Below are 17861 nucleotides of genomic sequence, written 5' to 3'. Positions count from 1 at the left end.
CTTAGTCTACAGTTAAAACTTTCAGAGATGACTATACATAATTCCCTAGATATACACACTTCTGAATAGTTTATTAATCAGACTGACACACATTCTACAGCAAGAAAATGTGATGTGAGGAATGGGCCAAAATTATGTTCACTGTTTAAACCATGTGTTTTTTCTTTTCTTTTTCAGATCCCAACGATTACAGTAGAAAATACAACATTTTATATGTTTGACAAGGTTAAAGTGAGAATTACCTTAGATGCTTCTAATATTCAACATCAGAAGATTCGCATGGCATTGGTAGAGCCAGAGGTAAGCTTTTGAGTTTATAAGTGTTTATCTTAAGTAGTTGCAAACTGTTTTAAAATGGAAAATTATACATCAACTATACATTTCCCTAAAAAATAGTCAGACAAGTTGACTGATTGTAAGATACTGGTGGTACTATGTGACAAACAGGGTCGTGCTAGTTGATAATGACATGAAGGCGCATATTTAACCCTACCAGATTGTAAAGTAAACACTTAAAAATATTATGTTCGAGGCATATGAGCTGCAGATTACACACTGTGCATAGATCGCCATCTGGTTTTGGGCCCGGATGTTTGCAGTTGTTTTTCCTCTTGGAAAGTCTTTGGAAGTCACGAGGTATGTGACTCCTCCTTTGGATCGTATTGCGCATGGGCTTAGGCTCCATCCTCAGATTGTTTTTTTCCGCCATCGGGCTCAGATGTGATCTTCGTGCTCCGGTTCCGAACCGTTTTCAGTTCTTCTGATCGGCGCGCAATCCTTCCTTTTCCGCGGTATTGTTTCGATTGCGATCTCCACACTCGACGCGACTCATCATTCAAAGTCTTAGATTCCGGTCGTCGACGAAGGCCTTCGTGCCTACCTGAGCTCCAGTCCTGGCTGATGGAAAGGACTCCATTTAAGAAGTGTCCTCGATGTGGGTCAAAATTTCCACACACCGATATCCATGAGGTGTGCAACCTCTGCCTCCCCCCAGAGCACGAGGCATGAGACTGTCCGGCTAGCAAATCCTTCCGGTCGAAAAAGACCATTCGGGACCGAAGGGCGAGGAGAACCATGGCACACTCGTCGACTGCAATTCCCGATGACCTCTTCGGAGAAGGCGTCGATGTTCCCGAAGACCAGCACACCGAAGAGGGCCTCATCAGCGCCTCCGAAGCCGACCACTCAGATGTCGAGGACATCACTCCAGCACAGAGGGGCGTGAGTACTAACATCGATCCCCACCCCCCAACCTAGACGGCTTCAAAAAAGGCTTCGGTCATGCCTTCGCCCTTGGGCCTAGGCACGACCAAAGACACTGCTTCACATACCTCGCTTTCGGGCCCAGTAAAGAAGCCCATCAAGCCTTCTGGCAGCTCGGGCCAGCCTGCCGTCTGTGCCGAGAAACACTCCTCCGCACCGGCACCGAAAAAGAAAACGACCTCCTCCGCGCCGAGCTCCACATTGAAGCACTCGGCGTCGAAGACCATCACTAGCTCCTCGGTACCGACACCATCCCCAGAACCAAGCAAAAAATCAAAAGCCCTCGACACCCACACCTCGAAGCCGAAAGTCATCTTGGAACCGAGGAAACAACCGGACATTTCTAAGCCACACAGTTCAAAACAACGAACAGATGCCGACTCCAAGACTAAAAAACCTACGGCTCCGACACCTTCGGCGCCGATGGATCGGCCCCTCACAGACAAACCATTTCGGCCCGATCCACTACAAAAAACACTTGTCAAAGACCCTAAAACTGGACATTTGATGCTCAGCATCAAAAAGAGACCACTGGACAAGCCTGCCCCAGCTCCACCTCCAAAGAGAAGAGACTTTGCTACCTCCCCTTTGAGACTACCTTCACCCCCTCCTCCACTACCTCCTCCCCTACCTCCTCCCTCTCCTCCGTCTCCCCCACCTCATCATTCCCCCACACCCTCTCCAGATGAGGATGATGACGATGTCTATGACGACACAGGGGTCGGACCCCATGAACAACCCACAGGGGACCCCACTCCTACAGGCTCCCCAGACCCATGGGACGACTACAACATCCCAGACGTCCCAAACGTCCCGCAGGACGACCTTTACCCTTCAAGACCGTCCCCCCCACCGAAGACACTATGGAGTTTAACCAACTGCTCCATAAGGCTGCACACTACCACGAAGTTGATCTCCATACAGACCCCGTGGAGGAGGACTTCCTCCTAGATACCTTTAACACTACACACAGGGCCACTTCCATTCTGCCCATGCTTAAAGGGGTTATCAAGCACGCGCCAGAGGTCTTTAAAGACCCGGTCAGGGCCAGGGTCAGCAACGCTCGCATCGAGAAGAAGTATAAGGCTGCCCCTACAGATCCCACCTACATCAGAGGGCCCGCACCACTAGACTCTCTAGTAGTCTCTACCGCAAGGAAGCGTGCAAACTCCCAGGCATCAGATGAGGCACCAACACCTGATAAGGAGTCCAAACTCCTAGACGCCTCTGGCAAGCGAACTGCATCCCAGGCTGCCAACATATGGCGCATTGCAAACACCCAAGCGCTTTTGGCAAGATATGACAGGGCACATTATGACGAACTAGAAGCCATAATGCAACACCTCCCTGACAAATACAAGAATAGAGCCAACAAACTAATCCAGGAGGGTAAATCCATCACCAACACCTCCATTCGCTGCGCCCTCGATGTAGCTGACACCACCTCTAGGGCAATTAACACCAGTGTCCTCCTCCGTAGGCATGCCTGGCTACGAATTTGAGGTTTCAAACCCGAGGTGCAGGCTTCCATCCTCAACCACCCCTTTGACCAGGAACATCTGTTTGGCCCAAACGTTGACGTTGCCCTGGAAAAAATGAAAAAGGACACCGATACGTCAAAGTCTATGGGAGCCCTACAGTCGCACCCTCCCAGGCGATCCTTTCGCCGCTCTTCCTTTCGAAGCACATCCAGAGGCTACTCCTCGGACAGTGCCTCCACTTCCTATAAAGCCCCTACCCAATCCACCTTCCCTAGGGGTTACCATAGAGGCGGCTACAGGGGTAACAAAAATAAAGGCAGAGGCAAAACGAACACCTCCCGCTCTACCTCCACCCCTGCCCAATGACTTCTCTCCACTCCCCCCAGACCATCCCACTCCAGTCGGGGGCAGACTCCACAATTTCCTTCCTGTCTGGACTACTATCACCTCAGACAAATGGGTAACACACATAATTCGGTCAGGCTACTGCCTCGAACTAACATCTACCCCCCAAACATTCCACCCAAACAACGCCCAATGTCACAGGAACATGTGTCACTTCTAAAGCAGGAGGTAATCTCCCTCCTACAAAAGAGTGCGATAGAACTAGTTCCTGCCCACCAACAATATATGGGAGTTTACTCCCTATATTTTCTCATACCAAAAAGGGACGACACTCTAAGGCCCATCCTGGATCTCAGTCCCCTAAATCACTATATACACTCAGACCATTTCTACATGGTCACACTCCAGCAGGTACTTACCCTACTCTCCCAAAACGACTTCCTTGCCACCCTAGACCTCAAGGACGCCTATTTCCACATTCCTGTTCATAAGGCTCACAGGAAATTTCTCATATTTGTAGTGGACGCTCAACACTATCAATTCAAAGTGCTCCCATTCGGAGTCAAAACAGCACCACGGGTGTTTACCAAGTGCCTATCGGTAGTGACAGCACACCTGCGAAGACAACACATCCACGTCTTCCCATACCTAGACGACTGGCTCATAAAAGCCAGCTCATGCAACAAGTGTGTACAACACACTCACGCCACTATCCAACTGCTTCACGAACTGGGCTTCACAGTAAACCATGCAAAGTCCCATCTGCAAACGTCCCACGTAAAACAATACCTCGGTGCCACCATAAACACCTCAAAAGCGCTAGCCTATCCCAGTCCTGCCAGAATAGCAAGCATTCAGGCTCTACGTGCCAAATTTCAACCGGAAGACTCTCTTCCAGCTCGAGTGTTCATGCAACTTATAGGAATGATGGCCTCTTGCATACTCGTAGTACCTCACGCAAAACTCCAGATGCGTCCTCTCCAAGAGTGCTTAGCATGCCAATGGAACCAGGCCCAGGGTCAATTGACAGATCTGGTGTTGGTAGACGGTCGTGCCCATCGCTCTCTGCAGTGGTGAACCACCAAAAACCTTTCCAAAGGGCGACCGTTCCTGGACCCGATTCCTCAGATAGTACTGACAGCGGACGCATCGCTCTCCGGCTGGGGAGCTCACCTACTACATCATACCATGCAGGGCAGGTGGACAACTCAACAAAAGTTACTCCACATCAACTATCTGGAGTTACTAGCCATATTCTTAGCCCTAAAGGCTTTTCAAACACATGTCTCAGGCAAGACCGTCCTAGTCCGCACAGACAACATGACAGCCATGTACTATATACAGAAACAAGGCGGCACACACTCTCCGCAGCTCACTCAGCTAGCACAGAGCATATGGAGATGGGCCATACCCCAAAACATCTTTCTCCTAGCCCAACATATCCCAGGAGTCCAAAACACTATGGCCGATCTGCTGAGCATACAAACACAACAGATCCACGAATGGGAACTGCATCCACAAGTTCTTCACCCCTACTTTCAAATGCGTGGGCATCCACAGATAGACCTCTTCGCCACCCACAAAAACGCCAAATGCCCAAACTTCGCCACCAAGTATCCACACCCATTGTCCAAAGGCAATGCGATATGGATGAACTGGTCAGGCAGATTTGCGTACGCCTTTCCGCCTCTCCCACTCATTCCACTAGTGGTGCGCAAACTACAGCTACACTCCCTCACTCTCATCCTAGTAGCTCCAACTTGGGCCAGGCAACCGTGGTACACCACACTGCTGGAACTATCTGTAGTACCACACCAAAAGTTACATCTCTCTCCACGCCTCTTAACCCAGAACCATGGAGAGATCAGGCACCCGGACCCAGCTCAGCTCAACCTTGCGATCTGGCTCCTGAAATCCTAGAATTCGATTATCTTAATCTTCCCCCTGACTGTATGAACGTCATTAGAGAAGCTAGACGACCTACCACTAGAGCTTGCTACGCAGCCAAGTGGAAACGTTTCGTGATCTATTGTCACAACAATAACTTCAATCCCCTAGATGTGTCCATTCAACACATCATAGACTATTTACTACACCTACAAAGATGCAACCTAGCCTACACGTCTATTAGACTGCACCTTGCGGCCATAGCAGCTTATCTACAAAACAGGTAACATCTATCACTCTTTAGAGTACCTGCCATAAAAGCCTTCATGGAAGGCCTCAAAAGAATAATTCCCCCCAGAGTGCCACCCTCACCTTTGTGGAACCTAAACATCGCTGTCACAAGACTAATGGGGCCTCCCTTTGAACCTCTACACAAATGTGAACTTCAATTCCTAACATGGAAAACTGCTTTTCTTTTAGCCATTACTTTCCTCAGAAGGGTCAGTGAGATATAAGTACTCACCATTCAAGAACCCTTTCTGCAAATGCACCATAACAAGGTTGTTCTCCGCACTAATCCAAAATTCCTCCCTATAGTCTTCTCCCTTTCACCTAAACCAATCTGTGGAACTGCCCGTATTCTTCTCACAGCCACAGACCATTGCAGAAAGAGCTCTCCACACACTAGATGTCAAACGAGCCTTACTCTACCACATCGAGAGAACACAACCCTTTCGTAAGACCAAACAGCTGTTTGCGTCTTTCTCACCACCACACAAAGGCAACCCCATCTCCAAATCTGGGATAGCTAGGTGGATTGTTAAATGCATACAGATTTGCTACCACAAAGCAAAATGAACGCTATCTGTTCCCCCGAAAGCCCACTCTACACGTAAGATAGGGGCTTCCATGGCATTTTTAGGCAACATCCCCTTAGATGATATCTGCAAAGCAGCTACATGGTCTACACCGCACACTTTCACTAAACACTATTGTGTAGATGTGCAAACTAAGCAACAAGCTAGTGTGGGCCAGGCTGTACTCAAAACATTGTTTCAAACCACTGCAACAGATACTGGTGGTCGCCGCTAGGAGCGACTGCTATATAATCTATGCACAGTGTGTAATCTGGAGCTCATATGCCTCGAACGGCAAATGCTACTTACCAGTATGCATCTGTTCTTGGCATGTAGAGCTGCAGATCTACACACGCCCACCCGCCTCCCCGGCTACCTTTATCTGTTCCAGTTTATCTTATTTAGATACAGCATACATGGGCATCTTCACTGCTTATTACTACGCTCCATCATTTCCCTGCTGGCAAAAAACAATCTGAGGATGGAGCCCATGCGCAATACGATCCAAAGAAGGAGTCACATACCTGATGACTTCCAAAGACTTTCCAAGAGGAAAAACAACTGCAAACATCCGGGCCCAACACCAGATAGGTGATCTATGCACAGTGTGTAGATCTGCAGCTCTACATGCCAAGAACAGATGCATACTGGTAAGTAGCATTTGCCTTATATTTTCATTACCAGTTTAACTACATCAATAAGCTGGTTAATTAGGTAATAGTAAATCAAGTACCTCACAGAATCATATACTTAGTTCTTTACCTCCAGGATAATGAGCATAATTAAATAGCATCATTTTTGAGAACCTTAACGCCAGTTGATGGGTGTGGCATGGCGTGAAAGGCCATGCCGATCAGGAGCTCCTGCAGCAAATCCACTCTCATTGTCATTGAGAGGCCTAGTGGCCGAAGAGACACCTCTCTTGTTGCAGGGATTCTGCTCATGCACCGAACTATGCACAGGAAACCAGGACCTCAGTGAATTGTGGTGTACCAAAAACTCACTTCAGCACCCCAATCCGACTAGCATGAGTGTCCCATTCGTCCTCCGTATTCTCTCAGATTGCCCAATGTAAAGACAACCCAGAACAAGCGACTTAGAGTACTCTCAGGAATGGTGGGAATCAGAAATACCTGTTTGTTATTATTCTCATATCAGTCCACAACTGTAAAGTTTAAAATGTTTATTTTATAAACTACGTGTCCTAAGATGCAGTACTTTGGCCAACATAAGCAGACAAATGATTATAACTAAAACCATCAGCATTGTTACAATACCATAGAAAATGAAGGGAGAAATAATATTATAAATGACAGTGGAATACAGCCACCTTCCCTTCACTAGTAAGTTGGTATTATTAGACTAATAGAAGGTCTCTAGGTTTGAATGGGGAACCCCATACCGTAAAGATCAGCTTAGGTGAATCACATCACAGGATCAGCTTTGCTCTGCGCCTGGAAAAGTTCTCCTCCAGAATGTGTGTGTAATGCATGCAAACTGCAATATTAAAGGCTCTCGACTTTCAGGTATCTGCAGCTGTGTGCGTGTTATGGCTAGAGAGTGGGCCGATCAAACTGAACTCAAAAACATACATTGTTTGGCGGCTCAGACTGTTTCTGCACACAATGTTCAGACCAAGGTTGCAGTGCACGTCTAGGGATGTGAACAACAGACAGTTTCCATGTGAAGAAAAGGCAAGCAAGCAGTTTTCAAATAATAACATGTATCTGCAGTGTCGTGTGCAAAAGCAGCTAAAGTGGCAAGATGGCGTTTCTAACATCTAACGCGTTTATGCTAACATAGCAATGTATGTATCTAAATCGCTGCCTTCACTACACTCTGTCTTTCCTTGGAGCGCAGCAATGATTGAATCAGCCTGTCCGCAATGTTTTAAGGTGGCACCAGGGTCTCTTGTGGCCCGCTTGACACTTACTCTTAAAAACGTGATGTTATCCCTTAAGGTGTGAGGGTATAACCCAGCCAGTTTGCATCTGTTTTGAGAGGTGCTGTCCTCTTGTAGGGAAGGTGGCAAACCTGGTTGCTGGGCCCTAAGGAACGTCCAGAGACTGGGAAGAGCCTCTTTCTTAGAAGATGATATGAGGGGGGGAAGGGAATCCAGATAGCAAGAGAGGGCATCATGGGGAGTGGGTGAGGACTGTCCTGACAAAAACAGTACGTAGGTAAAGGTGCCCCACCCCGCCTTCCCACCAGTAAACCTTTTATATGATCAAGATAGCATAACCCCTGAATTAGAATGACTTGATAGTTGGGTGCTTCTCCCTCCTATTCTGACTGTCCCCGGAGTCTTGATCCTGGAAATGGTCCTGTGTGACTTAGACAAGGAAGACCGAAATCACAAACCTCATGACACTTGTGCTCACACATTCTGCCTGGAGACGAGTAGCAAATTGGCAGCACAAAAGTGTTAGCTCTTGTGTTTCTCCTTTTTGAACACCTGACAGATTGTAGATATTCGTTGAGCCCATTTTTCATTCAGAAATGGAACCCGTAAAATCCCGAAATATATTCAAGTTCTATAATTTTAGCATTTCTGACCCCTCGTTAAGTGAACTGTGCTTTGGTCAATCCATGGTCTCATTCCACACATATGCTCCTAGGCACTCGATCAAGGCTCCCTGGGAGGGCATTAGCTTGATGATATTGGCTCCATACATTCAAGCTTCAGTGCTCTGTACTTGGTATTGGACCTGCAGGAATCCCATGCTTCTAAAGAATCAGACTCAAATGAGTGTATCTAGCTACTTTGCCACCCATGCCCTGCCTGATCTACATACAGTTCTGTCAAAAATTCAGATGAGAGAGGGAGCCCAGTCGACTCACCCATAATTATCTTAAGCGTGGACGACCTCCTAGCCGGCCTTTTTAAAATTCTACTTGCCAAACGGCATGTAGGACCTGCCCTCTGATTTGGGCACAAGGATTGAAATCTCCTGATGGAACAATGATTTAGTAGGGTCAAGAATGCTAGAGATAACATACCATAACATGGCAGGCAGACTATATGAAGTGACCAGGACATGTGTGAAAGCAAAACTGCATATAGTTAGTGCCCAGAAGCTGCAGTACTACACTGTGAAAGCACGGTAAACCGCTCGATGAGGTAGAATGTTGGCGGCATGGAGGAAGGAACAGATTGAACAGACTTGAAAACCTTCCAGGTGGGTCTGTTATCCATTCTGAGGGACAGGCATCCGGGGGTCCAACCGGATATGGTTCACCCTAAGGACTGGCTTTGGTTGATAGATTCCCTGGGTACATTTAATTTTTTGGGTAAAAGACGAGTTGCTACATCAAGCAAAGAGAGCAAGAACTTGATAACCTTCCAAAACTTTGAATGTCCTCTTTGACAAGACATTATGTCCACCATCCTACAGCATCAAAAGCTCTTTCAATTGATCACTAAGAAATTGATAAGGGGGGGGGGCTAGCAGCCGTCAAGAATTGCCACTGCCTAAGTGAGCTCCCAACGCCCTGACGTCTCTCCTGCCCTATCCTGTGCCATCCACGAAGGGAAATTGCACTGTAACGGCCGTGTTTCATTCCCGGCCCCCCTGGAGAACTTTGGAGTAATTAGCGAAGGCGGAGGTGCCTTCAATCGTCCTTCTGACGCTTCGTACTGAGTAGTAATGGTGGCTCCCGAGCAGGGATCGGAGAGAGGGGTGGCCTCCGAGGCATGAAGAAAATCGGACCCGGTAGGTCCCGGAAGGAGTCGAGGGGTGCCCCTTGCGAAGAGAGTGGATGAGAGCCGCTTGAGGCAGCAAATTGTTATAGCGACGTCCGACATTGCGGCCTGCGGTGGTGAACCCGGTGAGAGCCACAACTAACTGAGGCCCCGGCTTCAAGGCCTGGATTTGGGCCGCGCCGACAATGTCTGCGGCTCGGGGGGTAAAGAAGCGTGGAGGCTCCAAAACGAGGTGCCAGACAAAAGTTGGTGTGCTGTGAGGACCCGGCTGGGCAGCTTGGAGGTTTTTGGCTGCCGCGGCTGGGTCTGGAGGCACACGGGAGTAACGGACTGCAGAGGCTCAACAAGCGCTGCCCTGGCCGTGCAGGGCTAAATTGAGGCCCGGCTTACGGCCTACATGCGTGAGGGACATTGAACGGGCGCCGGAGCGGAGGCGCGGACTGTTGCTGCCTTTGACCTTCAAAATCGGCATGGGGTGCTCAGTGATGCCGGAAGATCGCTAGAGACCCGGGGAGAGATACCGGCTGGCGCCTTTCGGAGAGGGACGCTCGGCAACCTTACCACACTTGGGGCCCAGTGGACCAGGAGGTAGGAGGAGTGGGTGACTGTGGCTGACCATTGAGCCTGATTGCGCAGCTGAGGTCACGGCTGGATGGTCCTCTGACCGACGAGTTTGAATGAAGTGAGCCTTATAGAGGCGACCCGATGCATGGACTGGGCCGACAGTGCTGTGCGGTAGTGACTCTGGGGCATACACCGGGATCAGATACCGTGTAAGCTGTGCCAAATAAAGGTTGTGAGGGACACTTTGGACTAAAGGTGATTTGCCCTGAAGGCTGCCTACATTTTGACTGCGATGGAGCTGTGGGTCACTGCTATTTCCTACGGGGGTCACAGAAGTGGCTATGCGTGTATTGCAGGACTGATCTCGGGGGTGGGGGGTGCCGTGACTCATGAGCCTCCCCCAATTGATCACAGACGGATCGGTGCTACGGGAGCTGCGGCTAGGGCCAAGAGGGTGTTCTGTGCCCGGACAGCACTGATGGGGAAGGGGTGCTGAAAGTTCTTGCCCTTAAGAGACTATTGAGCTCGAGTGACTCGAATAGAGGGCGGGGACGCCCCATGCAGGAAGTTGGTGCAGGACATTACGCCATATCGACGAAAGTCGAAACGAGTGGGAAGGGTCAGCCTGGACAATCTGCGCTTGGGGCAGTGAGAGCGGGGAGGCAGCCCCAGAAGTGATACGCACGAACCTAGTCACTCCCACCAACGATTTGTGGCTACTCTTGCGGGGTTGCCCTGTGTCCTCACCCAGTGAGTCACCTATCAACGCGCAGCCATGGCGACAGGAGGTACGGGTCCCAGGGCCAGTGCCCAGAAGCAGCTTGCTAAATTTGCATGGTCCAAAACAGGTGATTTGCTGCAAGCGGAGAAGGATGGTGGGGCAGCTGCCTCAGAACAAAGACCGGAGCCGACCCTTCATGATGTCGGCTATTAACGGGGTGCGTGCTTCGTTGGTCTGGGTGGAGTTCTCTCTAATCAGAGCAGACTTCCGGAAGATGGATGAGAATGTCAAGGAGCTTAAGATAGTCACGAGCGCCCTACAGACGGATACGTCGGAACTTCAAGCGCAAATGCTTGAAATGCAGAAGAAGCAGGAGAGGATGTCACAACAACTTGATGATTACGAAGGCCGGGCCCGCCATAATAACATCGGTATTTTAGGGGTTCCGGAGAGAACGGAGGGGCCGGCAGCAGACTTCTATGTGGAAGATCTCATCACGAAGCACCTAAAGCCTAAAACTTTGTCAAGCTACTTTTCTATTGAGAGAGCCCACAGAGTACCAGGAGGTAGACCGAAACCAGGAGCACCCCCGAGGCCCCTTATTGCTCGAGGCGTTTAATTATTGAGATAGGGATATTATTTTGCAGACTGCAAGATCCAATCCCCCCCGAAGATGGATAACTATGAGGTGGCCTTTTTTCCTGATTTCACGGCCAAAGTTCAGGCCCAACATCGCAGTTTTCAGGCGATGAAAAGGGAACTGCGAGATCGAGAGGTGAAGTACGCGATGCTCTTTCCTGCACGGTTGAGGGTGGAGTCGGATGGCAAATCGTGGTTTTTTTGACTCGCCAGAGGCAGTCTGGGACTGGATGGAAGGCTGGAGCACGGTGGGAAGCCAAAGAAGAGACCGCTTAGGCAGCCCTAACCAGCACAGAAGTATCCATGTGGAAGCGGCGAACAATGGTTTGGTGGAGGAAGAAAGTCATTTGAAGGAGCAGGACTGACAACCCTGGGCTTCAAGGACGGAGAGCTGATGCCCAACTGAAAGCGCAGGTAGGGGAATGTGGGGGAGGGGTGGATGTACCCATCATTGCGAGACTTTAAAAAAGGGGATTCTGTGCAATGCTGCAGACTGATGGCTTTTCACTGATGTGATCTGAGCGGGATCAGACACTATTAATCGTGGATGGCTAAAATACAAGTAAATTGTGATGTGTACATACGGGCAGGGGGGTTACACACCCCGTGCATTTTCAGCATTTCAGTGGGGAGAGAGGCACTCTGCCATGTTTGGGAGTGAGTAGTTCTAAATCCACGGGCAGGGAGGCAGGAAGGGGGATGGGAGTTGTGGGGTGGGGGGGATGGAGGGTGTTTGACGGTTCATTGTTTTATTGGTGTGTTGGGTGGGTCGAATATCCTTGCACGTGAAGTGACCATGATACAGTTTGGACGATCAATGCTGGACAGGATGTTACATTTTTTTCTCTCCGACCGTTCTGATCCGTTTATTTGCTGCCCATATCGTGATTGGTGATGGGGGGGGGATAAAGATCGGATACTCTCTGTACTAACTTGGAATGTTAACGGGATGGGGGACAAGATCAAGAGAGGGATAGTGCAACAGTATTTGAAGAGGCAATCTCCTGACGTGGTTTTGCTGCAAGAGACCCACCTGGTGGGGTAGAAGACTAAGGCCCTCTCTAGATGGGGGTATAAACTCCTGGTCCATGCAGATTACACCACGGGATCAAGGGGGACGGCAAACCTGGTAAAGAAGACCTCTCATAGTTCATAAGACATGAGAGGTGAAGGCAGATTAATTATGGGAGGTGATTACAATATGACACTAGATGACACAGTCGATCGCCATCCACCGAGGTACCAATGTATTAATGGCTGACTTTATGAAGGCACTGGGTTTGTTGGATGTGGGTCGAGCGCTCCAGCCCACGGACAAGCTGTTCACCTTTTTCTCTACTATGCACCACAGCCTATCGCGTATTGATTATTTCCTTACACACCTGTCCTCGGTGGGAAATTTTGTCAAGTCTCAAGTTCTACCGAGGGGGTATATCTGACCACTCTCCGGTCTGGGTGGAATACACACACTGGGAAAGGCAGGCACGCTCCACTATCGTTCTTAATCCATGGCTTTTACACATACCTGACATTAGGGAGGAACTCTGCACACAAACAGAGAATTACTTCACCGAAAATGTGGGCTCGGTTGACTTCGCTCGGAGAATTTGGGAGGCATACAAGGTAGTTCTGAAAGGGCAGGCTATATCTTTGAAGGTGGGATACATCGCTAAGAAACGCAAGCTTTTGGTACAGGTAGAAACCAAACTTCTTGACCTAGAGCGGGAACATGCACAGAATCCTTCGCCTGACACCGCCCATATGCTTCTACTGAAGCAAGATGAATATCGGATCAAAACCAGGGAACACATGATGGCTAAACATCGCCACACCCAGCATAGAATATATGAAATGAGAGATAGGGCGGGCAGGACACTGGCTTGGTTAGAGAGGCAGGAACAGGGTTTGAGATGGGTGCATAGGTTGACAACATCAGTAGGTGATACTGTGACACACCCACGGGAAATTGCGGAGGAATTCGCTGCTCACCTGAAAAAGATATATTCCCCTTCTACTCATTACACAACTGAGGACTCACGCCAGCTCCTCCGAGACAGTGACATACCGGCCCTCTCAGAGGCGGAGAGAGGAGAACCTAGATGAGGATCTCTCAGATGAGGAAATTGGCAAAGCTATAGGACAGATTAAATCGGGGAAGGTGATGGGGCCGAATAGCATTCCGGTTGAATTTCTAAAAGCCACTGCCTCTAGCACAATATCGCATTAAAAGGCCATGTATGAGGAGAGCCTGGAGGGAGGCCGGCTGCCAGAGGATCAAAGATTGGCCACCATTGCAGTGATTCACAAGCCGGGCAAACCGGCGGACGTTTGTGGCTCCTATAGGCCAATCTCGCTAATCAATGTTGAGGCAAAGGTATTAGCGAAAGTTCTGGCCAATAGGCTGGTGACGGTGATCACAACATTAATTCACCCAGATCAGTCTGGGTTTATGCCTTGAAGAAATACGGCTCTTAATCTAAGGCGCCTACATAACGTGATGGCTCGTAGGAAATACATTGAGGAGGATGACGCGTTGCTGTCTCAACGCATCAATGGCCTTTGATTCCATAGAACGGCCATACATGTTCGAAGTTTTGGAAAGGGTGGGTCTGGGTCCCAAGTATATTGCCTGGGTTTGGGTGCTATACACGGATGTCTTGGGCCAAGTGAGGGTAAACAGTTATACGTCCCGGACATTTGGGTCAAGAAGGGGCACTAGACAGGGGTGCCCTCTGTCCCCGTTGATATTTTCCATTTTACTGGAGCTCCTTGCAGCTTGGGTACGCTGAGATGTTATGGTCCGAGGGTTGAGGTGGGCGGAAGACTTAGAGGACCGAATATCCCTATATGCGGTTGACATTCTGCTGTATCTGGCTTCCCCATACAAATCTATTACGGTGGTGCTTGACATCGTCACCAATTTTGGCAAGTACTCCGGATATGCGATCAATTGGCATAAGTCTGTATTGTTTATGTAGCGGGGTCAGGTCCCCAGGCTTCCGGCAGGCTGTGCCATAGTGGTGGCGGACAGTGGGTTTTGGTACTTGGGGGTTTTCGTCACGTCCGATCCAGCTCTCTTTTACAGCTCCAACTTAGCCCCCCCGTTGGCTAGACTGAGAGAGGACGTGAAACACTGGAGGTCCCTTCCACTTTCACTACTGCAACGGGCTGCACTCTTTAAGATGTTGGCCCTCCCTCGCTTCCTGTATATCCTTCACAACTGCGCACACAGAGTTCCGGACTCCTATTTTAAAGCGGTGGAGGGTGAGGTCCACACATTGTTGTGGGATGGGAGGGCCCCAAGGGTGTGGCTGAAGAAGCTGACTAAAAGTTGGTATGATGGAGGCATTGCACTTCCCGACCTGCACCTTTACTACTGGGCGGCACAGTTAGTAACTGTCAATCATTGGATATACCATCCTCCGGATGACCCTGCATACGCTATTGACCGATACCAAACTGACCGATCCGGTTACTTGGGGGCCCTGTATACTAGCAATAGGAAAAATAAGGGGAGATTCTTTGGGTCCACCCTACAAACGTTAGAGATCTGGTGTACAGTACTTTGTCGTCTGGGATGGGCTGGCATCCTCACAAAGGTAGCGCACTATGGTATACACAAAAACTGGGCAAGCTGTGCTATCAGCCCCGATTTGCAAGTGGGACCTCTTAGGTATCTCTGCAGTAAAAGATCTGGTCAGAAAGGGGGCTATACTTACATTTGAGGACTTCCAGAAACGGTACCACCTGGCTCAGGGAGAAACATATAGATATCTGCACATTTGTCACGCACTTATGGCGGCCTTTCCATCCCTCACAGACATATTGGAATCTTCACCACTTGAGGATAGCCTGTTAGACGGGCCCTTAAGTTAGAAAGCAATATCTCTCACATAAAAGAAATTATGCAATAACCTCCCGGATAATTTTCCGAGACTCAGGGAGCGGTGATTTGGGATTGATGAGCGACTAGGACTGGCAGGAGGCCCTCATGTCTCCTTGAGAGGCAGCCATCACACTTAAATCCAGGTTGATCCAGCTCAGGATACTGCACCGCTCTTATATGACAGGACAGACCCTAGCGAAAATAGGTTCCAGACCGGGCGACCTCTGCCTGCGGGGATGTGGTCAACAGGCTACATTTTACCACACTTTGTGGAGCTGCCCAAAAATACATATCCTCTGGGAGGGGTCCTCGGAGCATATGCAGACAGCCATACGAAAGGAGATTGTGTTAACGCCACAACTGGGATTGTTGAATATTTGGGAGGCAACCGACCTCACGGAAGTAGAAAAGCAATTCACAACGCTAGGATACACGTTAGTTAAGAGGGAGATAGCGAGAGGGTGGGGGGGAGGGGGGGGGGGGGAGTACACACACACACACACCACGCGTCACCATGTGGGCGAAAGAACTTGACAGATGCATGCTGGCGGAAACGGAAGTCTTCCTAGCTAGGGGGTGCCCCAAAAAATGGGACTGGAAATGGTCATACTGGAATAAGTATCGGGGTGATCCTGTTGTGTCTCCAATGGTAGAATTGGAAATGCATAGACATACAGAGAGTGCAGATTTTGGGTAATGTGTAATTCTGTCTATTGATTGTCCAGGTACTGTATTTGTATAAGTCGGAAAAATGTATATGGCTGCGTTGTTGACCAATAAACATATTTAAAAAAAAGAAATTGAGAAATGAAAAAAAAAAAGTATCACTATACTTTGCATTTAAACTCCTAGATAAGCCTCTCTACAAACGGTAAAGAGGCAGTTCGGCTTAGGAGATCCCATTGGGTGAAGAAAGACTGCCCACAATAGATGTCTCTGTCAGAGGACTGGAATGTATAAAATTTGATCTCAGAGGGGACTAGGCACACCGTGAGCAAACACCCTCGTACAACATAGGCAAGAGGTCAGGCTGATGTCTCTATCTGCATTTTCTGTGTCAGTGTCATGTGACACTCGTGTCTCCTTGAGGGAATGTGAAAGGGTGGAAGAGAACAGTCGAAACCAAGAAGTGTTCTTAGCACAGTAACACAGACCGATAATATTAGGCACTTACGAAGTAGATCAAAACACTGTTTTATTATTTCTTTTCTCATATCCCCTCAGTATCTTGGCTCACTCAGCTCCATCCACTCTGTAACCTACCCTTTTACCACTTTTCTTTTTAATGTTGAGCTCAGATCTTAAATATATATTTTAAACCAATAGCTTGCTTTACCAAATGACACCACTGGAACATTAAGTAACTCTCCAAATGACCGCTAAACAAAACATAAAAAACGAAACTTCAAAAAATGGTTAAGGGAACTAAGTCAATGACAACTCAAGTGTCTTTTTCTTTGTTTTATATTGTGAGAGTGATCTGATTTGACGCAAATTATATTAGTTCATTTATTTGTATCACTTCATTGGATTTTACACAAGTTTGAAACAAGGGAGCAGTACATGCCACATGAGCAGGTACATACATCTATGTAGTCCTGTGAGATCTCTACATTGCTTAAAAATAGAATATGAACAATATGTGCATGCTCAGCATTATATTAAAGTTTGATTTCCAAAGTATTCTCTATCATTGTTATACAACAAAGTTTGCCAAATACATTTAACAATTATTTCTGAACTATGTGTATGGGAAGAATGTATTTGCAAAGATAGACTACATTATCAAACTGTTTCTTACAAATGCTAATGATTTTAAAAATGTTTTCAAGCATTTATATAAACAATGTTCATGTGTTCCCTTTTGTAACAGATCCCGGGTATCAGTATTCCAAAACAGTCTCCACAGAAAAGTATAAATGGTGAACCTGTGATTAAGAAAAGCAAGATGGAACCATAGCTGTGTTCTAACAGCTAATCCATTGCAGACTCATTGGACTGAGTGTTTTTTACTGAGATGGAATTTGTGAGCTCATTTGATAACTTCTGGTTGCAATTTTAACATTGTACTCTATCAGACACATTTTAAACAATTTCTTTTACAGTTGTATTAAACAGTGATGGTTATAATTTTGCAGCTGGAAAATCTGTGCTTTCCTTTTGGAGCTGTTAAGTTGATGGATGGATAAACAGGGCAATACTAGACTTATCCTTTGATTTCTGGATTTAGGTGCCTCCATGGGAGGTTAAGTTTACTTTTTTGCCATGTAATTTGTCGTGTTTTACTGGAAATAATCACTTTTATATACCTGTATCAAGGTCAAGGTGCTTGCTGTCAGATCTATAAAGGATACACAAGTGGGCTAGAAAGGTATACTCAGGAAGATTCCATCTGAAAATGTCAGAAGAAGGGAGGGGGGGGTCAATAGTGGCTGGTTGCACCTATTATCTTGTGGACTATTCTAACACTCCAGTGGTTGCTGTTCAGCTTTTTTACACTGTTCTGGAGAGTACT

At 48.0% G+C, this 17861-nt stretch overlaps 1 protein-coding gene across 1 annotated transcript in view; it reads left to right on the top strand.

Annotated features, from left to right (window-relative positions):
• The window catches only part of DIS3 (DIS3 exosome endoribonuclease and 3'-5' exoribonuclease), a 356327-nt gene extending 338844 nt beyond the window's left edge, over positions 1-17483 (top strand). The window contains exons 20-21 of the mRNA XM_085622000.1: positions 178-300; positions 17220-17483. Coding sequence (XP_085478126.1) covers positions 178-300; positions 17220-17306 — 210 coding nt within the window. The 3' untranslated portion in view covers positions 17307-17483. The remainder of the gene's footprint in view (positions 1-177; positions 301-17219) is intronic.
• The last annotated feature ends 378 nt before the right edge of the window (positions 17484-17861 follow it).

The sequence above is a fragment of the Triturus cristatus genome, chromosome 8, assembly GCF_964204655.1.
Source record: "Triturus cristatus chromosome 8, aTriCri1.1, whole genome shotgun sequence".
Lineage (NCBI taxonomy): Eukaryota > Metazoa > Chordata > Amphibia > Caudata > Salamandridae > Triturus > Triturus cristatus.
This window is presented reverse-complemented; position numbering and strand designations above follow the sequence as displayed.